Raw genomic sequence first — 23,063 nt, forward strand, 5'->3', positions numbered from 1 at the left:
TTTGCGTCTCGATTCTGGAGGGAGCTATGTCGTCTACTCAGTATTGAGTTAAATCTCTCTTCAGCATATCATCCCGAGACGAATGGGTTGGTAGAAAGGGCCAACCAGACCTTGGTCACATATCTGCGACATTTTGTTTCTGCCAGACAGGATGACTGGGCATCCTTGCTACCGTGGGCAGAGTTTGCACTTAACAATGCCGTAGCCAACTCCACCGGTCAGACTCCATTCCTCTTAAATTACGGCCAGCATCCGCGTGTTCCTGTGCCCATGCCTGTGTCTTCCGCTGATCCCAGGGTGGCAGACTGGGCTGTGGAGGCACGGGACATTTGGGATCGCACGCAGGATGCCATTTGGGCCTCCAAGGAGAGAATGAGGTCCTCCGCCGATGTTCATCGGCGCCCCGCTCCGACTTTTGCCCCTGGCGACTTGGTGTGGCTCTCCGCCCGTAACATCAGGCTGCGAGTTGAGTCCACTAAGTTTGCTCCTCGCTACTTGGGTCCCTTCAAGGTTCTCGAACAGGTTAATCCTGTGGTCTACCGCCTGGCTCTTCCTCCACGCTTGGGTATCACCGACACCTTTCATGTGTCCCTCTTGAAACCCGTATACATGTCCCGGTTTTCCGAGTCATCTGCCGGGACATCGGGTTCGTCTACGGACGATTACGAGGTGAACGCTATTTTGGGGTGCAAGGTGGTACGCGGCAAAAAGTTTTATTTGGTGGATTGGAAGGGTTATGGTCCAGAGGACAGGTCTTGGGAGCCTGCTGAAAACATTCGGGCCCCACAGCTCATTGCTGCCTTCGAGCGTAGCGAGGCCCAAGGAGAGGGGGACCCTAGGAGGGGGGGTAATGTTAGGAGTCGAGTTTCCTCTGCTGCACAGGGTGAATCTCGATCCGTCTCCGCTGCGGTCTCCCATTCTCCTCCAGCCGCAGTGGAGTCTGCTCAGCAGGGACGTCGCTCCCAGTGTCTTGCTCGCTCTCACTCTGTACAGAGAGTTACTGCTGCTTCTTCAGCTCCTGCCATTAAAGTCAGTGCTGGTCAGCGGCGAGCGGACTTCCCTGGGACTAAGTCCTTGTTTGCGCACACTGAGCATGCCCAGAGCAAGATCTCCCGTTGGAGATCGAGGGTCATGTGCTCTGGCTCTGCAGCGCATTCCATTGGTCCTCTTGGCAGGTCTTGGAAGGGCAAAGTTTCTGTGGCCACTTCCTGTCCTGCAATTATATAAACTGCGCATGACCGCACGGCCGTGCGCTAGTGTACAATTGAATACTTGTGTTTGTTGTGAGTGCAAGTCGTTCATTAAATACCCCTACCCTATTGTATGACTGTTCGCGTATGGAGTATGGCTGCTATCTAGCGCCCGACAAATCACTCAACGTGTCACACACGTATCAGCGTCTATTGCTGTGACCGCCAGTGCGGCGCCACGCGCCAGTAGTGCGCTTCCTGACCCACGTCTGGGTGCTTAGTGGTGCCTGCCAGCACGGCACAGTTCGCACTTCGGTGCTCTAATTATAAGAGTTGCCTAACACACCCTGTTGCGGTGTTGTGTCAGCAAGTGGTCTAATCGGACTTCAATCCTAGTTGGGGTTAAGTTCGCTGACTGCTTGCTCGCCTTCTATGTGCGGTACCGCGATCCTGTGACGCAACAGGATCGCTTCCTTCACGTTGGGTGAAGTTTAACCCACGCGTGTATACTTATGAGTACCGCCATATAGTCCGTCATTACTCAGCAGCAGGTTCCATCTCTGCACGGTGGACCCCGGGCTACGAACGCACCGTACACTATCAGTCTTATTATTTGGTGCGTTCCGCTAGCCCTAACATCCCGCATTTGTCATTGTCTGCAGCGCTGACGTCACATCAGCAGTGCTCTAGTCAATCAACGAGATCAGCGCCTCTGCCCGGTTAGGCAGCATGAGCTGCTGAGGTCACTGATTGGCTGCTGTCAGTGTGCAGACAATAAAAGACACCGGAGCATTGAACCAGTTGTGACTCAATGCTGGACCCAGGGAGGGTGAATAAAGCCCATTTTGTTATTTTTTTTATTTAAACGGCACCTGGGGACACAAATGTTCTAACCCCTCTAAGCATCAAGTTGAGGTATAGTGCTTCACCTCTAGGATTTGCCTTTTTCATCCTCCTGTGCCTCACATCGTACAAGCAAATGGTCACAGTCTGAGTGTCTGTTTCCAGCCTTAAAGATAAAAAGGTCTTTAAAACGGAACAGCTCTGTTGCAATGGTTGTCCACTGGTACTTGTGGTCCATCAGTGTAGGTTAACAGAAATCCCAATTTCGGTCACCATATTCCTAGACTTTTTTGTTAATCTGCATATTAAGGACTACAAATACCAGTGGACAATAATTGCAACGGAGCAGTTCTGCTTTGGGGACCTTTTTTTTTACACATACACAAAGTTGGCGAGTGGAAAACGCTGTTCAGACTGTGCCGCTGGCTTGTGCGATGTGAGGCACAGGAGGAGGAGCGGGAACTGATTGCTCATGTAAGGGATTGGGGACTTCCCTCTTTGTTTCTCCCCCATTGCTCCTGTAATTTTTTGGCTTGTAACACTCCCCCACTTAACATGGATATTGTTATAAAGGCTTTTCAGCAGCCTCCTCTGATTCCCGTTACCTCCTTTATCTTCAGCAGGAAATAGTCTATGAAGTCCCGCGGTGCCTCCGGATTCAGAGTCTTTCTATGATGCTCTACGTACTTTGTCACAAACTTTTTGAGAAATTCGCTTTCTTTAAAGACTCTCCGCTTGATGATCGGAAACTTCAGAAGGACTGGAAAAATATTGCAGACCTGTAGAAGATAAAATCGATGAGGGATCCACTAAGCAACAATGGAGACAAGATAGGAGATTTGTTCCCTCTAAACTTTTGTAACTGAGGAGCCCGGACGGCATTTTGACCAATCTGGACAATCCATAATCCATGGATTAACTCCATGGCACAATATGATTGTAATCTGGAATCAGCCATTCCAGATTAATGTTTTCTCCGACAAATTGTCCAGGGCTCCCAAACACAGACTGTTTGCCCAACCTTTTCGTATATGAGATAGTTCTGGCGACATTAGTCTAATGTGTGTGGGCGGCTTAAGTAATGGATTTATGCCAACATCTCTGGTGGGTCTAAGACACTTTGTCCCTGGAGTTCTGAGGACTGAAGAGCTGGAGACAAGTAGAGATGAGCCAACCATTGAAAATTAGAACTCGCCGGCTTTGCTGAATTTTTCTCCAATACTACGAAACCTCTTACCGCCCAGAAAATAAGGGCTATATCACTGCAATGTCTCCTAGGTCTGAACTGAACCCATGTTTAGAGTCTTCACAGCAAACATAGGCGGAATGTCCAAATAAGCTTAACCTATCTGACTGTAAAACGACTGGTAACTGGAGGCAACTAACAGTGGTATTCTGGTGAGGTGTATGGATATTATGACAAGAAAGTGTGTAAAAACACAAAACAAAACATTTTTACATCACGCACACTTTGTGAGGTGAAGTTGTGTTTGTTATGGATTAATATTTTTTTCACAAAAAAAAAATTATAGCTTACCCACTTTCTGTGACATAGAAGCCTTGGTTAAGGTTTTTTGTTTAATGCAAACATTAGGACAGAGGGGACTTAAGCTGCCCTCCTTGTTTGCAGTGTAGAAAAAGTAAAATAAATGCTATTATTAAGGTGACGTTACTGTAGTATTTTACAGGTCAATCAGTTCACAGTCATAATCACTATGAAGAACCAGCACCTCCCTATATAATCACACCGACTATGCAGATCCAGAACTTCTCTGTATATTACACCGACTGTGCAAGTTCAGAAACTCCCTATATACCACTAACTATGCAGGTTCAGCACTTCCCTATATATCACATTGATTATGCAGCTACTGAACCTCCCTATATATATATATATATATATATATCCCAGTGACGACTGACTATGCAGGTCCAGCACCTCCCTATATATCACACTTACTATGCTATTCCAGCTACCCAACTGACTGCAACTACAGCTCCACTCTATAAATCACACTGACTATGCAGGTCTAGCAAATCACTATCATTTGAATCTTTAGATTATTTTATACAGACTGAGACTATCACTTCCATCCTCAATGTGTTTCAGCAGATCAGAAGTAAACCACAAAAAATTCGGCCTTTTCTATACTTACAGTATGTGTAATGCGCTGTGCACTATTATTTTAGGCTGTTAAAATCTTAAAATGTTGCTTCTTGGCAGGTCCTGATCTTTTATAATCACAGTGATAGTCTAGCACAGCCAATTCAGGGAACTATGAGATATAATAGCTACATGGTATTATGGGTATATGGGTAATCCCTGACCCAATCCCTGAATCCGCCTGACTTCCCCTGATGTAATTATCCGAGTCGTCAGCAGTGTGTCAATCTTCGCGAACCGAATTGCAAAGTGTTCAAATTTGTAGGGAGTCGGGACCTGTAAATTTGAGGAAATCCATTTGCAGATCGATCCACTCATCTCTAATTGTAAATGAAAATCTGACATACGTGGCAAAGAGTAATGACATCTTAGAGTGTGATTTTGTCATAAAACTATGGGACAGCCAGGAGATCTGAAGAAAATAGCTAAATAATATAACCATTGATCACCGTGTTTAGCAGAGATGAGAACCCTTTTATATGTCTGGACGTGGATATAAGAAGTTCTTGCAGCTTCTCGTCATGGTAATCAAAGTGCTCCCCAAATAGCACAGAACTGATGATGTTTCCCACAGCGCTGGCCAGGAACAATTTTGGGTCAAAGGGTTTTCCTGTGGAACAAAAACAAGAACATAATGAAGTGCCTTCCATTTATCCTACTCTTCTCATTCTTTGGAATATCCATACTTATAAGGTGGTGCAACCTGGCATAATAAAATCCAAGCAGGACAGACAGTGGTGGGGAGTAGATGCCGAGATACCTATATGGGTATTGGTGGACTGCCAAAATCCAGAGTCACTGTAGGTGTAGCCAGACTCTGGTGCAGCTCCCCACAACCTGGGTATAAGGACTGCTCAGAACTGATGAAGCTAAGAATTCATTACGCAGTCATCATGGGACTTTGCCATTTTTAAAAAAAGTTAACTTCTGTTTCCGTGCCACTTCATTGTCTGTGATCAACTTAAACGGCAAATATATGTGTCACAAACAGTGGCTGCAGATCTGCTGCATCCACATCTAGGACTGTAATAAAGGAGGAACAAGTAAAGGAGTTTGTGAAAGGGAGAAGTCTGTGTGGAGAGAGAGTGGAGGGAGAGAGAAAGCACGGGGAATAGTCTGAAAGAGCTAAAGGGTCATCGGAAGTAGATTGTGATTGAAAATGGGGGTAGCTCAGAAGAGAGGGTAATGAGTAGCTGTCTGAGAGCGCAGGGGCATGGAGAGCAGTCTGAAAGCAGGGGGCATGAAGAGCAGTCAGAGCGCAGTGGAATGAAGAGCAGTCTGAGAGCGCAGTGGAATAGAGAGCAGTCTGAAAACGGGGGCATGGAGAGCAGTCTGAGAGCAAGGGGGCATGGAGAGCAGTTTGAGAGCAAGGGGGCATGGAGAGCAGTCAGAGCAAGGGGGCATTGAGAGCAGTCAGAGCAAGGGGGCATAGAGAGCAGTCAGAGAGCGAGGGGGCATGGAGCACAGTCTGAGAGCAAGAGGGCATGGAGAGCAGTCAGAGCAAGGGGGCATGGAGAGCAGTCAGAGCGTGAGGGCATGGAGAGCAGTCAGAGCGCGGGGGCATGGAGAGCAGTCTGAGCGTGGGGGCATGGAGAGCAGTCTGAGCGTGGGGGCATGGAGAGCAGTCTGAGAGCGCAGGGGCAATGAAAGTAGTCAGAGCACAGGGGTAACAAGAGCAGTCTGAGAGCATGGGAGCAACGAGAGAATTCTGTAAGAGAGGGGGCATGAGGAGCAGTCTGTGAGAGAGATGACATGAGGAGCAGTCTGAGAGCGGGCATGAGGAGCAGTCTGTGAGAGTAGGCATGAGGAGCAGTCTGTGAGAGTAGGCATGAGGAGCAGCCTGTGAGAGAGCAGGCATGAGGAGCAGTGATGAGCGATTGTGCTCGTTACTAGGGTTGAACGAAACAGATCGGACATTTTCAAAAGTCGCCGGCTTTCGGCAAAGACGGGTTTCGTGAAACCCGACCCGATCCTAGTGTGGGATCAGCCATGAGGTCGGCGATCTTCGCGCCAAAGAAGTGTTTCGTATGATGCTTTCAGCGCCATTTCTCATCCAATGAAGGAGGATGCAGAGTGTGGGCAGCGTGATGACATAGGTCTCGGTCCCCACCATCTTAGAGAAGGGCATGGCAGTGATTGGCTTGCTGTCTGCGGTGTCACAGGGGCTATAAAGGGGCGTGCATGCCGACCGCCATCTTACTGCTGCTGATCTGAGCTTAGATAGAGGTTGCTGCAGCTTCATCAGAAGAAGGGATATAGTTAGGGAGGGAAGATTAACCCCCAAACTGCATGTTCTGTAGCGATTTCCACTGTCCAACACCACCTTTTCTTTGCAGGGACAGTGGAGTTTATATTTTTGTGCATCAGCTCTGTAGCTCATTTGGCTGCCCTAGAAGGCTCCCTGATAGCTGCATTGCTGTTTGTACGCCGCTGTGCAAACCAACTGCTTTTTTAAAAGCAAAAATCCTGTTGCTCCTTTCTGCACAGTTATCTTGTTTATTAGTCCACACTTTTGTGTGCAGCAGACCTTTTTATTGCTGCCATACTTGTCCTTAGATCATTGTAGGGAGATTTAAATTGTACTACAGTCCTTGTATTTTTTATATACCGTATATACCCGAGTATAAGCCGACCCCCCTAATTTTGCCACAAAAAACTGGGAAAACTTATTGACTCGAGTATAAGCCTAGGGTAGGAAATGCAGCAGCTACTGGTAAATTTCAAAAATAAAAATAGATGCTCCATACCGTTCATTATTGCCCCATAGATGCTCCATATACAACTGTACTATATATAATGCTCTGCACCGTTCATTATGGCCCCATAGATGCTCCATATAAAGCTGTGCCCCATATATTTATTGCTCTGCTCCATTGATTATGGCCCCATAGATGCTCCATATACAACTGTGCTATATAGAATGCTCTGCACCGTTCATTATGGCCCCATAGATGCTCCATATAAAGCTGTGCCCCACATATAATGCTCTGCACCGTTCATTATGGCCCCATAGATGCTCCATAGAAAGCTGTGTCATATATCTATTGCTCTGCACCGTTCATTATGGCCTCATAGATGCTCCATATAAAGCTGTGCCCCATATGTAATGCTCTGCACCGTTCATTATGGCCCCATAGATGCTCCATATAAAGCTGTGCCATATATAATGCTATGCACCGTTCATGATGGCCCCATAGATACTCCATTGTTGTGAATTCTGTGGCTGAGTTCACTTCTGTGGTCACAAGTGGTATTGCAGTCTCTGGGCTTCCTCCCTCAGGTGTTTTGGTGAGCTCGTTGGCTGCCTTGCTATTTAGCTCCACCTGAGTCTGTCTTCCTTGCTCCTTGTCAATGTTCCAGTGTTGGATCTGAGCTACTGCATCTTTCCTTGGGCCTGCTGCTCTGCTAGATAAGTGCTTCTAGTTTGTTTTCTGTTTTTTCTGTCCAGCTTGCTATTAACTTTTGCTGGAAGCTCTGAGAAGCAAAGGGGTGCACCGCCGTGCTGTTAGTTCGGCACGGTGGGTCTTTTTGCCCCTTTGCGTGGTTTTCGTTTTAGGGTTTTTTGTAGACTGCATAGTTCTCTTTGCTATCCTCGCTCTGTCAAGAATATCGGGCCTCACTTTGCTGAATCTATTTCATTCCTACGTTTGTCTTTTCATCTTGCTAACAGTCATTATATGTGGGGGGCTGCCTATTCCTTTGGGGTATTTCTCTGAGGTAAGTCAGGCTTGTATTTCTATCTTCAGGCTAGTCAGCTCCTCAGGCAGTGCCGAGTTGCATAGGTAGTGATAGGCGCAATCCACTGCTGCTTATAGTTGTGTGAGGATAGATCAGGTACTGCAGTCTACAGAGATTCCACGTCTCAGAGCTCGTCCTATTGTTTTTGGTTATTGCCAGATCTCTGTATGTGCGCTGATTACTGCACGCTGTGTTGCCTGATTGCCAGCCATAACAGTACAAGGAGCCTCACCAATGATTCCCAATAGAGGGAAAAAAGAAATCCTGACATCATTTTTTTTTCTTAGCTCTGTCTTCAGTCTTTTTTTTCCCCTAGACATTAGAGTGCTTCAGGACACAGCTGTGGACATGGATATTCAGGCTCTGTGCTCCTCAATGGATAATCTCGTTGTAAATGTACAAAAGATTCAAGATACTATTGATCAGAAATCGATGCTAGAACCAAGAATTCCGATTCCTGATTTGTTTTTTGGTGATAGAACTAAGTTCCTGAGCTTCAGAAATAATTGTAAGCTATTTTTGGCCTTGAAACCTCATTCTTCTGGTAATCCTATTCAACAGGTTATGATTATTATTTCTTTTTTGCGCGGCGACCCACAGGACTGGGCGTTTTCTCTTGCACCAGGAGCTTCTGCATTGAGTAATGTTGATGCATTTTTCCAGGCGCTGGGATTGCTTTACGATGAGCCTAATTCAGTGGATCAGGCTGAGAAAAATCTGCTGGCTTTATGCCAGGGTCAGGATGATATAGAAGTATATTGTCAGAAATTTAGGAAGTGGTCAGTACTCACTCTGTGGAATGAATCTGCACTAGCGGCTTTGTTCAGAAAGGGTCTCTCTGAAGCTCTTAAGGATGTAATGGTGGGATTTCCTATGCCTGCTGGTTTGAATGAGTCTATGTCCTTGGCCATTCAGATCGGTCGTCGCTTGCGCGAGCGTAAATCTGTGCACCATCTGGCGGTATTGTCTGAGAGTAAACCTGAGCCTATGCAGTGCGACAGGACTATGACTAAAGTAGAACGGCAAGAACACAGACGTCTGAACAGACTGTGTTTCTATTGTGGTGATTCTACTCATGCTATTTCTAATTGTCCTAAACGCACTAGGCGGTTCGATAGCTCTGCCGTTATTGGTACTGTACAGTCCAAATTCCTTTTGTCCATTACCTTAATGTGCTCTTTGTCATCGTATTCTGTCATGGCGTTTGTGGATTCAGGCGCTGCCCTGAATCTGATGGATTTGGATTATGCTAAACGTTGTGGGTTTTTCTTGGAGCCTTTGCGGTGTCCTATTCCGTTGAGAGGAATTGATGCTACACCTTTGGCCAAGAATAAGCCTCAGTACTGGGCCCAGCTGACCATGTGCATGGCTCCTGCACATCAGGAAGTTATTCGCTTTCTGGTACTGCATAATTTGCATGATGTGGTCGTGTTGGGGTTGCCATGGCTACAAACCCATAATCCAGTATTGGATTGGAACTCTATGTCGGTAACCAGCTGGGGTTGTCAGGGAGTACATGGTGATGTTCCATTTTTGTCTATTTCGTCATCCATTCCTTCTGACATCCCAGAGTTCTTGTCGGACTTTCAGGATGTATTTGAAGAGTCCAAGTCTGATGCCCTACCTCCGCATAGGAATTGTGATTGTGCTATCGATTTGATTCCTGGTAGTAAATTCCCTAAGGGTCGTTTATTTAATTTGTCCGTACCTGAACACACCGCTATGCGCAGTTATGTGAAGGAGTCCCTGGAGAAGGGACATATTCGCCCATCGTCGTCACCATTGGGAGCAGGGTTCTTTTTTGTAGCCAAGAAGGATGGTTCGCTAAGACCGTGTATTGATTACCGCCTTCTTAATAAGATCACTGTTAAGTTTCAGTATCCCTTGCCATTGATTTCTGACTTGTTTGCTCGGATTAAGGGGGCTAGTTGGTTTACTAAGATTGATCTTCGTGGTGCGTATAATCTGGTGAGAATCAGGCAGGGAGATGAATGGAAAACGGCATTTAATACGCCCGAGGGTCATTTTGAGTATCTGGTGATGCCGTTCGGACTTGCCAATGCTCCATCTGTTTTTCAGTCTTTTATGCATGACATTTTCCGTGAGTATCTGGATAAATTCTTGATTGTTTACTTGGATGACATTTTGATCTTCTCAGATGATTGGGAGTCTCATGTGAAGCAAGTCAGAATGGTTTTTCAGGTACTGCGTGCTAATTCCTTGTTCGTGAAGGGATCAAAGTGTCTCTTCGGTGTGCAGAAAGTTTCATTTTTGGGGTTCATCTTTTCCCCTTCTACTATCGAGATGGATCCGGTTAAGGTTCAGGCCATCCAGGATTGGACTCAGCCGACATCTCTAAAAAGTCTGCAGAAATTCCTGGGCTTTGCTAATTTTTATCGTCGCTTCATCTGTAATTTTTCTAGCATTGCCAGACCATTGACCGATTTGACCAAGAAGGGTGCTGATTTGGTTAATTGGTCTTCTGCTGCCGTGGAAGCTTTTCAGGAGTTGAAGCGTCGTTTTTGCTGTGCCCCTGTGTTGTGTCAACCTGATGTTTCTCTTCCGTTCCAGGTCGAGGTTGATGCTTCTGAGATTGGTGCAGGGGCGGTTTTGTCACAGAGAGGTTCTGGTTGCTCAGTGTTCAAACCATGTGCTTTCTTTTCCAGGAAATTTTCTGCTGCTGAGCGTAATTATGATGTGGGCAACCGAGAGTTGCTGGCCATGAAGTGGGCATTCGAGGAGTGGCGTCATTGGCTTGAGGGTGCTAAGCATCGCGTGGTGGTATTGACTGATCATAAGAACCTTACTTATCTTGAGTCTGCCAAGCGCTTGAATCCTAGACAGGCCCGTTGGTCGTTATTTTTTGCTCGTTTTGATTTTGTGATTTCATACCTTCCGGGCTCTAAAAATGTGAAGGCGGATGCTCTGTCTAGGAGTTTTGTGCCCGACTCTCCGGGGTTATCTGAGCCGGCGAGTATCCTCAAGGAAGGAGTCATTGTGTCTGCCATCTCCCCTGATTTGCGGAGAGTGTTGCAGAAATTTCAGGCTAATAAACCTGATCGTTGTCCGGCCGAGAAACTGTTCGTCCCTGATAGGTGGACTAGTAAAGTTATCTCTGAACTTCATTGTTCGGTGCTGGCCGGTCTTCCAGGAATCTTTGGTACCAGGGAGTTGGTTGCTAGATCCTTCTGGTGGCCGTCTCTGTCACGGGATGTGCGTGCTTTTGTGCAGTCCTGTGGAATTTGTGCTAGGGCTAAGCCCTGCTGTTCACGTGCCAGTGGGTTGCTTTTGCCCTTGCCGGTCCCGAAGAGGCCTTGGACACATATTTCGATGGATTTCATTTCTGACCTTCCCGTTTCTCAAAAAATGTCGGTCATTTGGGTGGTCTGTGATCGCTTTTCTAAAATGGTCCATCTGGTGCCCTTGGTTAAATTGCCTTCCTCCTCTGATTTGGTGCCTTTGTTCTTCCAGCATGTGGTTCGTTTACATGGCATTCCTGAGAATATTGTTTCTGACAGAGGTTCCCAGTTTGTCTCGAGGTTCTGGCGAGCCTTTTGTGGTAGGATGGGCATTGACCTATCTTTCTCCTCGGCCTTCCATCCTCAGACTAATGGCCAGACCGAACGAACCAATCAGACCTTGGAAACATATCTGAGATGTTTTGTTTCCGCTGACCAGGATGATTGGGTGTCATTTTTGCCGTTGGCTGAGTTCGCCCTTAATAATCGGGCCAGCTCGGCTACCTTGGTCTCTCCATTTTTCTGCAATTCTGGGTTCCATCCTCGTTTCTCTTCAGGACAGGTTGAGTCTTCGGACTGTCCTGGTGTGGATTCTGTGGTGGACAGGTTGCAGCAGATCTGGACTCAGGTAGTGGACAATTTGACCTTGTCCCAGGAGAAGGCTCAGCTTTTCGCTAATCGCAGACGCCGTGTGGGACCCCGACTTCGTGTTGGGGATCTGGTTTGGTTATCTTCTCGTCATATTCCTATGAAGGTTTCCTCTCCTAAATTTAAACCTCGTTTTATTGGTCCGTATAGGATTTCTGAGATTCTCAATCCGGTGTCTTTTCGTCTGACCCTCCCAGACTCCTTTTCCATACATAATGTATTCCATAGGTCGTTGTTGAGGAGATACGTGGCACCTATGGTTCCATCTGTGGAGCCTCCTGCCCCTGTTTTGGTGGAGGGGGAATTGGAGTATATTGTGGAGAAGATTTTGGATTCTCGTGTCTCTAGACGGAAACTCCAGTATCTGGTCAAATGGAAGGGTTATGCTCAGGAAGATAATTCCTGGGTTTTTGGCTCTGATGTCCATGCCCCAGATCTTGTTCGTGCCTTTCATGTGGCTCATCCTGGTCGGCCTGGGGGTTCTGGTGAGGGTTCGGTGACCCCTCCTCAAGGGGGGGGTACTGTTGTGAATTCTGTGGCTGAGTTCACTTCTGTGGTCACAAGTGGTATTGCAGTCTCTGGGCTTCCTCCCTCAGGTGTTTTGGTGAGCTCGTTGGCTGCCTTGCTATTTAGCTCCGCCTGAGTCTGTCTTCCTTGCTCCTTGTCAATGTTCCAGTGTTGGATCTGAGCTACTGCATCTTTCCTTGGGCCTGCTGCTCTGCTAGATAAGTGCTTCTAGTTTGTTTTCTGTTTTTTCTGTCCAGCTTGCTATTAACTTTTGCTGGAAGCTCTGAGAAGCAAAGGGGTGCACCGCCGTGCTGTTAGTTCGGCACGGTGGGTCTTTTTGCCCCTTTGCGTGGTTTTCGTTTTAGGGTTTTTTGTAGACTGCATAGTTCTCTTTGCTATCCTCGCTCTGTCTAGAATATCGGGCCTCACTTTGCTGAATCTATTTCATTCCTACGTTTGTCTTTTCATCTTGCTAACAGTCATTATATGTGGGGGGCTGCCTATTCCTTTGGGGTATTTCTCTGAGGTAAGTCAGGCTTGTATTTCTATCTTCAGGCTAGTCAGCTCCTCAGGCAGTGCCGAGTTGCATAGGTAGTGATAGGCGCAATCCACTGCTGCTTATAGTTGTGTGAGGATAGATCAGGTACTGCAGTCTACAGAGATTCCACGTCTCAGAGCTTGTCCTATTGTTTTTGGTTATTGCCAGATCTCTGTATGTGCGCTGATTACTGCACGCTGTGTTGCCTGATTGCCAGCTATAACAGTACAAGGAGCCATACCAATGATTCCCAATAGAGGGAAAAAAGAAATCCTGACAGCATTTTTTTTTCTTAGCTCTGTCTTCAGTCTTTTTTTTCCCCTAGACATTAGAGTGCTTCAGGACACAGCTGTGGACATGGATATTCAGGCTCTGTGCTCCTCAATGGATAATCTCGTTGTAAATGTACAAAAGATTCAAGATACTATTGATCAGAAATCGATGCTAGAACCAAGAATTCCGATTCCTGATTTGTTTTTTGGTGATAGAACTAAGTTCCTGAGCTTCAGAAATAATTGTAAGCTATTTTTGGCCTTGAAACCTCATTCTTCTGGTAATCCTATTCAACAGGTTTTGATTATTATTTCTTTTTTGCGCGGCGACCCACAGGACTGGGCGTTTTCTCTTGCACCAGGAGCTTCTGCATTGAGTAATGTTGATGCATTTTTCCAGGCGCTGGGATTGCTTTACGATGAGCCTAATTCAGTGGATCAGGCTGAGAAAAATCTGCTGGCTTTATGCCAGGGTCAGGATGATATAGAAGTATATTGTCAGAAATTTAGGAAGTGGTCAGTACTCACTCTGTGGAATGAATCTGCACTAGCGGCTTTGTTCAGAAAGGGTCTCTCTGAAGCTCTTAAGGATGTAATGGTGGGATTTCCTATGCCTGCTGGTTTGAATGAGTCTATGTCCTTGGCCATTCAGATCGGTCGTCGCTTGCGCGAGCGTAAATCTGTGCACCATCTGGCGGTATTGTCTGAGAGTAAACCTGAGCCTATGCAGTGCGACAGGACTATGACTAAAGTAGAACGGCAAGAACACAGACGTCTGAACAGACTGTGTTTCTATTGTGGTGATTCTACTCATGCTATTTCTAATTGTCCTAAACGCACTAGGCGGTTCGATAGCTCTGCCGTTATTGGTACTGTACAGTCCAAATTCCTTTTGTCCATTACCTTAATGTGCTCTTTGTCATCGTATTCTGTCATGGCGTTTGTGGATTCAGGCGCTGCCCTGAATCTGATGGATTTGGATTATGCTAAACGTTGTGGGTTTTTCTTGGAGCCTTTGCGGTGTCCTATTCCGTTGAGAGGAATTGATGCTACACCTTTGGCCAAGAATAAGCCTCAGTACTGGGCCCAGCTGACCATGTGCATGGCTCCTGCACATCAGGAAGTTATTCGCTTTCTGGTACTGCATAATTTGCATGATGTGGTCGTGTTGGGGTTGCCATGGCTACAAACCCATAATCCAGTATTGGATTGGAACTCTATGTCGGTAACCAGCTGGGGTTGTCAGGGAGTACATGGTGATGTTCCATTTTTGTCTATTTCGTCATCCATTCCTTCTGACATCCCAGAGTTCTTGTCGGACTTTCAGGATGTATTTGAAGAGTCCAAGTCTGATGCCCTACCTCCGCATAGGAATTGTGATTGTGCTATCGATTTGATTCCTGGTAGTAAATTCCCTAAGGGTCGTTTATTTAATTTGTCCGTACCTGAACACACCGCTATGCGCAGTTATGTGAAGGAGTCCCTGGAGAAGGGACATATTCGCCCATCGTCGTCACCATTGGGAGCAGGGTTCTTTTTTGTAGCCAAGAAGGATGGTTCGCTAAGACCGTGTATTGATTACCGCCTTCTTAATAAGATCACTGTTAAGTTTCAGTATCCCTTGCCATTGATTTCTGACTTGTTTGCTCGGATTAAGGGGGCTAGTTGGTTTACTAAGATTGATCTTCGTGGTGCGTATAATCTGGTGAGAATCAGGCAGGGAGATGAATGGAAAACGGCATTTAATACGCCCGAGGGTCATTTTGAGTATCTGGTGATGCCGTTCGGACTTGCCAATGCTCCATCTGTTTTTCAGTCTTTTATGCATGACATTTTCCGTGAGTATCTGGATAAATTCTTGATTGTTTACTTGGATGACATTTTGATCTTCTCAGATGATTGGGAGTCTCATGTGAAGCAAGTCAGAATGGTTTTCCAGGTACTGCGTGCTAATTCCTTGTTCGTGAAGGGATCAAAGTGTCTCTTCGGTGTGCAGAAAGTTTCATTTTTGGGGTTCATCTTTTCCCCTTCTACTATCGAGATGGATCCGGTTAAGGTTCAGGCCATCCAGGATTGGACTCAGCCGACATCTCTAAAAAGTCTGCAGAAATTCCTGGGCTTTGCTAATTTTTATCGTCGCTTCATCTGTAATTTTTCTAGCATTGCCAGACCATTGACCGATTTGACCAAGAAGGGTGCTGATTTGGTTAATTGGTCTTCTGCTGCCGTGGAAGCTTTTCACGAGTTGAAGCGTCGTTTTTGCTGTGCCCCTGTGTTGTGTCAACCTGATGTTTCTCTTCCGTTCCAGGTCGAGGTTGATGCTTCTGAGATTGGTGCAGGGGCGGTTTTGTCACAGAGAGGTTCTGGTTGCTCAGTGTTCAAACCATGTGCTTTCTTTTCCAGGAAATTTTCTGCTGCTGAGCGTAATTATGATGTGGGCAACCGAGAGTTGCTGGCCATGAAGTGGGCATTCGAGGAGTGGCGTCATTGGCTTGAGGGTGCTAAGCATCGCGTGGTGGTTTTGACTGATCATAAGAACTTGACTTATCTTGAGTCTGCCAAGCGCTTGAATCCTAGACAGGCCCGTTGGTCGTTATTTTTTGCTCGTTTTGATTTTGTGATTTCATACCTTCCGGGCTCTAAAAATGTGAAGGCGGATGCTCTGTCTAGGAGTTTTGTGCCCGACTCTCCGGGGTTATCTGAGCCGGCGAGTATCCTCAAGGAAGGAGTCATTGTGTCTGCCATCTCCCCTGATTTGCGGAGAGTGTTGCAGAAATTTCAGGCTAATAAACCTGATCGTTGTCCGGCCGAGAAACTGTTCGTCCCTGATAGGTGGACTAGTAAAGTTATCTCTGAACTTCATTGTTCGGTGCTGGCCGGTCATCCAGGAATCTTTGGTACCAGGGAGTTGGTTGCTAGATCCTTCTGGTGGCCGTCTCTGTCACGGGATGTGCGTGCTTTTGTGCAGTCCTGTGGAATTTGTGCTAGGGCTAAGCCCTGCTGTTCACGTGCCAGTGGGTTGCTTTTGCCCTTGCCGGTCCCAAAGAGGCCTTGGACACATATTTCGATGGATTTCATTTCTGACCTTCCCGTTTCTCAAAAAATGTCGGTCATTTGGGTGGTCTGTGATCGCTTTTCTAAAATGGTCCATCTGGTGCCCTTGGTTAAATTGCCTTCCTCCTCTGATTTGGTGCCTTTGTTCTTCCAGCATGTGGTTCGTTTACATGGCATTCCTGAGAATATTGTTTCTGACAGAGGTTCCCAGTTTGTCTCGAGGTTCTGGCGAGCCTTTTGTGGTAGGATGGGCATTGACCTATCTTTCTCCTCGGCCTTCCATCCTCAGACTAATGGCCAGACCGAACGAACCAATCAGACCTTGGAAACATATCTGAGATGTTTTGTTTCCGCTGACCAGGATGATTGGGTGTCATTTTTGCCGTTGGCTGAGTTCGCCCTTAATAATCGGGCCAGCTCGGCTACCTTGGTCTCTCCATTTTTCTGCAATTCTGGGTTCCATCCTCGTTTCTCTTCAGGACAGGTTGAGTCTTCGGACTGTCCTGGTGTGGATTCTGTGGTGGACAGGTTGCAGCAGATCTGGACTCAGGTAGTGGACAATTTGACCTTGTCCCAGGAGAAGGCTCAGCTTTTCGCTAATCGCAGACGCCGTGTGGGACCCCGACTTCGTGTTGGGGATCTGGTTTGGTTATCTTCTCGTCATATTCCTATGAAGGTTTCCTCTCCTAAATTTAAACCTCGTTTTATTGGTCCGTATAGGATTTCTGAGATTCTCAATCCGGTGTCTTTTCGTCTGACCCTCCCAGACTCCTTTTCCATACATAATGTATTCCATAGGTCGTTGTTGAGGAGATACGTGGCACCTATGGTTCCATCTGTGGAGCCTCCTGCCCCTGTTTTGGTGGAGGGGGAATTGGAGTATATTGTGGAGAAGATTTTGGATTCTCGTGTCTCTAGACGGAAACTCCAGTATCTGGTCAAATGGAAGGGTTATGCTCAGGAAGATAATTCCTGGGTTTTTGGCTCTGATGTCCATGCCCCAGATCTTGTTCGTGCCTTTCATGTGGCTCATCCTGGTCGGCCTGGGGGTTCTGGTGAGGGTTCGGTGACCCCTCCTCAAGGGGGGGGTACTGTTGTGAATTCTGTGGCTGAGTTCACTTCTGTGGTCACAAGTGGTATTGCAGTCTCTGGGCTTCCTCCCTCAGGTGTTTTGGTGAGCTCGTTGGCTGCCTTGCTATTTAGCTCCGCCTGAGTCTGTCTTCCTTGCTCCTTGTCAATGTTCCAGTGTTGGATCTGAGCTACTGCATCTTTCCTTGGGCCTGCTGCTCTGCTAGATAAGTGCTTCTAGTTTGTTTTCTGTTTTTTCTGTCCAGCTTGCTATTAACTTTTGCTGGAAGCTCTGAGAAGCAAAGGGGTGCACCGCCGTGCTGTTAGTTCGGCACGGTGGGTCTTTTTGCCCCTTTGCGTGGTTTTCGTTTTAGGGTTTTTTGTAGACTGCATAGTTCTCTTTGCTATCCTCGCTCTGTCTAGAATATCGGGCCTCACTTTGCTGAATCTATTTCATTCCTACGTTTGTCTTTTCATCTTGCTAACAGTCATTATATGTGGGGGGCTGCCTATTCCTTTGGGGTATTTCTCTGAGGTAAGTCAGGCTTGTATTTCTATCTTCAGGCTAGTCAGCTCCTCAGGCAGTGCCGAGTTGCATAGGTAGTGATAGGCGCAATCCACTGCTGCTTATAGTTGTGTGAGGATAGATCAGGTACTGCAGTCTACAGAGATTCCACGTCTCAGAGCTTGTCCTATTGTTTTTGGTTATTGCCAGATCTCTGTATGTGCGCTGATTACTGCACGCTGTGTTGCCTGATTGCCAGCCATAACACTCCATATAAAGCTGTGCTCCACATATAATGCTCAGCACCGTTCATTATGGCCCCATAGATGCTCCATATAAAGCTGTGCCCCATATATAATGCTCAGCACCGTTCATTATGGCCCCATAGATGCTCCATATAAAGCTGTGCCATATATAATGCTCTGCACCGTTCATTATGGCCTCATAGATGCTCCTTATAAAGCTGTGCCTGTCTTTCACTAGGGGGACTTGTCAGGGAGTCACAAAAACACTGAACTTTAGGAAGGCAAAGTTTGACCAGCTTAGAGATGCCCTTAATCTGGTAGACTGGGACAATATCCTCAGAAATAAGAATACAGATAATAAATGGGAAATGTTTAAGAACATCCTAAATAGGCAGTGTAAGCGGTTTATACCTTGTGGGAATAAAAGGACTAGAAATAGGAAAAACCCAATGTGGCTAAACAAAGAAGTAAGACAGGCAATTAACAGTAAAAAGAAAGCATTTGCACTACTAAAGCAGGATGGCACCATTGAAGCTCTAAAAAACTATAGGGAGAAAAATACTTTATCTAAAAAACTAATTAAAGCTGCCAAAAAGGAAACAGAGAAGCACATTGCTAAGGAGAGTAAAACTAATCCCAAACTGTTCTTCAACTATATCAATAGTAAAAGAATAAAAACTGAAAATGTAGGCCCCTTAAAAAATAGTGAGGAAAGAATGGTTGTAGATGACGAGGAAAAAGCTAACATATTAAACACCTTCTTCTCCACGGTATTCACGGTGGAAAATGAAATGCTAGGTGAAATCCCAAGAAACAATGAAAACCCTATATTAAGGGTCACCAATCTAACCCAAGAAGAGGTGCGAAACCGGCTAAATAAGATTAAAATAGATAAATCTCCGGGTCCGGATGGCATACACCCACGAGTACTAAGAGAACTAAGTAATGTAATAGATAAACCATTATTTCTTATTTTTAGGGACTCTATAGCGACAGGGTCTGTTCCGCAGGATTGGCGCATAGCAAATGTGGTGCCAATATTCAAAAAGGGCTCTAAAAGTGAACCTGGAAATTATAGGCCAGTAAGTCTAACCTCTATTGTTGGTAAAATATTTGAAGGGTTTCTGAGGGATGTTATTCTGGATTATCTCAATGAGAATAACTGTTTAACTCCATATCAGCATGGGTTTATGAGAAATCGCTCCTGTCAAACCAATCTAATCAGTTTTTATGAAGAGGTAAGCTATAGACTGGACCACGGTGAGTCATTGGACGTGGTATATCTCGATTTTTCCAAAGCGTTTGATACCGTGCCGCACAAGAGGTTGGTACACAAAATGAGAATGCTTGGTCTGGGGGAAAATGTGTGTAAATGGGTTAGTAACTGGCTTAGTGATAGAAAGCAGAGGGTGGTTATAAATGGTATAGTCTCTAACTGGGTCGCTGTGACCAGTGGGGTACCGCAGGGGTCAGTATTGGGACCTGTTCTCTTCAACATATTCATTAATGATCTGGTAGAAGGTTTACACAGTAAAATATCGATATTTGCAGATGATACAAAACTATGTAAAGCAGTTAATACAAGAGAAGATAGTATTCTGCTACAGATGGATCTGGATAAGTTGGAAACTTGGGCTGAAAGGTGGCAGATGAGGTTTAACAATGATAAATGTAAGGTTATACACATGGGAAGAAGGAATCAATATCACCATTACACACTGAATGGGAAAACCACTGGGTAAATCAGACAGGGAGAAGGACTTGGGGATCCTAGTTAATGATAAACTTACCTGGAGCAGCCAGTGCCAGGCAGCAGCTGCCAAGGCAAACAGGATCATGGGGTGCATTAAAAGAGGTCTGGATACACATGATGAGAGCATTATACTGCCTCTGTACAAATCCCTAGTTAGACCGCACATGGAGTACTGTGTCCAGTTTTGGGCACCGGTGCTCAGGAAGGATATAATGGAACTAGAGAGAGTACAAAGGAGGGCAACAAAATTAATAAAGGGGATGGGAGAACTACAATACCCAGATAGATTAGCGAAATTAGGATTATTTAGTCTAGAAAAAAGACGACTGAGGGGCGATCTAATAACCATGTATAAGTATATAAGGGGACAATACAAATATCTCGCTGAGGATCTGTTTATACCAAGGAAGGTGACGGGCACAAGGGGGCATTCTTTGCGTCTGGAGGAGAGAAGGTTTTTCCACCAACATAGAAGAGGATTCTTTACTGTTAGGGCAGTGAGAATCTGGAATTGCTTGCCTGAGGAGGTGGTGATGGCGAACTCAGTCGAGGGGTTCAAGAGAGGCCTGGATGTCTTCCTGGAGCAGAACAATATTGTATCATACAATTATTAGGTTCTGTAGAAGGACGTAGATCTGGGGATTTATTATGATGGAATATAGGCTGAACTGGATGGACAAATGTCTTTTTCCGGCCTTACTAACTATGTTACTATGTTACTATGTTACTATAATGCTCTGCACCGTTCATTATTGCCCCATGGATGCTCCATATAAAGCTGTGCCCCATATATAATGCTCTGCACCATTCATTATGGCCCCATAGATGCTCCATATAAAGCTGTGCCATATATAATGCTCTGCACCGTTCATTATGGCCACATAGATGCTCCATATAAAGCTGTGCCCCATATATAATGCTCTGCACCGTTCATTATGGCCCCATAGATGCTCCATATAAAGCTGTGCCCCATATACAATGCTCTGCACCGTTCATTATTGCCCCATAGATGCTCCATATAAAGCTGTGCCATATATAATGCTCAGCACCGTTCATTATGGCCCCATAGATGCTCCATATAAAGCTGTGCCCCATATATAATGCTCTGCACCGTTCATTATGGCCCCATAGATGCTCCATATAAAGCTGTGCCATATATAATGCTCAGCACCGTTCATTATGGCCCCATAGATGCTCCATATAAAGCTGTGCCCCATATATAATGCTCTGCACCGTTCATTATGGCCCCATAGATGCTCCATATAAAGCTGTGCCACATATATAATGCTCTGCACCGTTCATTATGGCCCCATAGATGCTCCATATAAAGCTGTGCCCCATATATAATGCTCTGTACCGTTCATTATGGCCCCATAGATGCTCCATAGAAAGCTGTGCCCCATATATAATGCTCTGCACCGTTCATTATGGCCCCATAGATGCTCCATAGAAAGCTGTGCCCCATATAGAATGCTCTGCACCGTTCATTATGGCCCCATAGATGCTCCATATAAAGCTGTGCCCCATATGTAATGCTCTGCAACGTTCATTATGGCCCCATAGATGCTCCATATAAAGCTGTGCCATATATAATGCTCTGCACCGTTCATTATGGCCCCATAGATGCTCCATAGAAAGCTGTGCCCCATATAGAATGCTCTGCACCGTTCATTATGGCCCCATAGATGCTCCATATAAAGCTGTGCCCCATATATAATGCTCTGCACCGTTCATTATGGCCCCATAGATGCTCCATATAAAGCTGTGCCCCATATATAATGCTCTGCACCGTTCATTATGACCCCATAGATGCTCCATATAAAGCTGTGCCCCATATATAATGCTCTGCACCGTTCATTATGGCCCCATAGATGCTCCATATAAAGCTGTGCCATATATAATGCTCTGCACCGTTCATTATGCCCCATAGATGCTCCATATAAAGCTGTGCCCCATATATAATGCTCTGCACCGTTCATTATGGCCTCATAGATGCTCCATATAAAGCTGTGCCCCATATATAATGCTCTGCACCGTTCATTATGGCCTCATAGATGCTCCATATAAAGCTGTGCCCCATATATAATGCTCAGCACTAGTGTTGAGCATTCCGATAGCGCAAGTATCGGGTATCGGCCGATATTTGCGGTATCGGAATTCCGATACCGAATTCCGATACTTCCCGCGTATCGGATACCGGAATCGGAAGTTCCCAGAATTCAAACTGAACGCAGCAGCCAATGAGGAATGATTGGAAGTGTGGGCACATCCTGTTTAGCATGGTGGGCATGTAAGTACTGGCAAGGCTGGGATTGGCTGCTGAAATGATGTCACTCTGCACTATAAAAAACGCTGCCGCCATTTTGCGCTCACTCTGCTGTGATTTCAGTTAGGGACAGGACGCTGTGTTCTAACTGAGGGCCAGTTGAGCTAGCTAATTGCTTTATTTTCCTTTCCAAAGGCTAATTTAGCAAAACGCTGTGTGTTCTTCACTGTTCACCTTGCTCTTGCCTTGCAGCGCTGTTTTAACAGCGTTCTGCAAGGTCTCTGTGTGTGTGTGTGTGTGCAGCTCACTCTGTAGTCTGTGTGCAGCCATATACCCGGTTGTATTCAGCTCAGGGGGGGTTCACACTGCCTCACACAGTTGTCCTTTTTTGCTCTTAGTGCAGCCTGCTGCACATTTTTTCTCAAAATTCCTATTAGTGTTTTTCCACCAGTCTCCAGCTCTATTGTGGAAAAACACTACATAGGATAACCTAGAGGGGGGTTTTTGGGCCTTGCAGCGCCGTTTACGGCTGTCTGCACGGTCTCCGTGTGAGCCCAGCTCGCCCTGTAGTCTGTGTGCAGCCATAGCCGGTTGGATTCAGCTCAGGGTGCGTTACTGCCTCATACCTTGAAAAACAATTTCCTTTTTTTCAAATAGTGCAGCCTGTTTAAAATTTGAAAAAAAAAAATTCCTATTAGTGTCTTTCCACTCGTATCCAGCTAAATAGTGGAAAAACACTATATAGGATAACCGAGAGGAGGGTTTTTTGGCCTTGCAGCGCCGTTTACGGCTGTCTGCACGGTCTCCGTGTGATTTAAACTAGCTCTGTAGCCCGATCTGCACCAAAAAAAAAGTTAAGTTCACCAAACACAACTTAACACTTGTGTAGGCCACATTTGAAAAATAATAAAGTTTAGTCCACAATTTACAACATTAGTGTTTCTTAGGCTATATTCACACTTAGCGGTTTTTACCGCGGAACCGCCGCGATTTTGATGCTGCGGGTCCGCAGCAGTTTCCATAGCGTTTACAG

At 45.9% G+C, this 23,063-nt stretch overlaps 1 protein-coding gene across 1 annotated transcript in view; it reads right to left on the reverse strand.

Annotated features, from left to right (window-relative positions):
- LOC138643220 (cytochrome P450 2C20-like) overlaps nt 1-23,063 on the reverse strand; it is a 253,161-nt gene that overhangs the window by 139,660 nt on the left and 90,438 nt on the right. Inside the window, exons 5-6 of the mRNA XM_069732081.1 lie at nt 4,647-4,807; nt 2,639-2,812 (exon numbers count right to left, since the gene is read on the reverse strand). Coding sequence (XP_069588182.1) covers nt 2,639-2,812; nt 4,647-4,807 — 335 coding nt within the window. The remainder of the gene's footprint in view (nt 1-2,638; nt 2,813-4,646; nt 4,808-23,063) is intronic.

The sequence above is a fragment of the Ranitomeya imitator genome, chromosome 6, assembly GCF_032444005.1.
Source record: "Ranitomeya imitator isolate aRanImi1 chromosome 6, aRanImi1.pri, whole genome shotgun sequence".
NCBI lineage: Eukaryota > Metazoa > Chordata > Amphibia > Anura > Dendrobatidae > Ranitomeya > Ranitomeya imitator.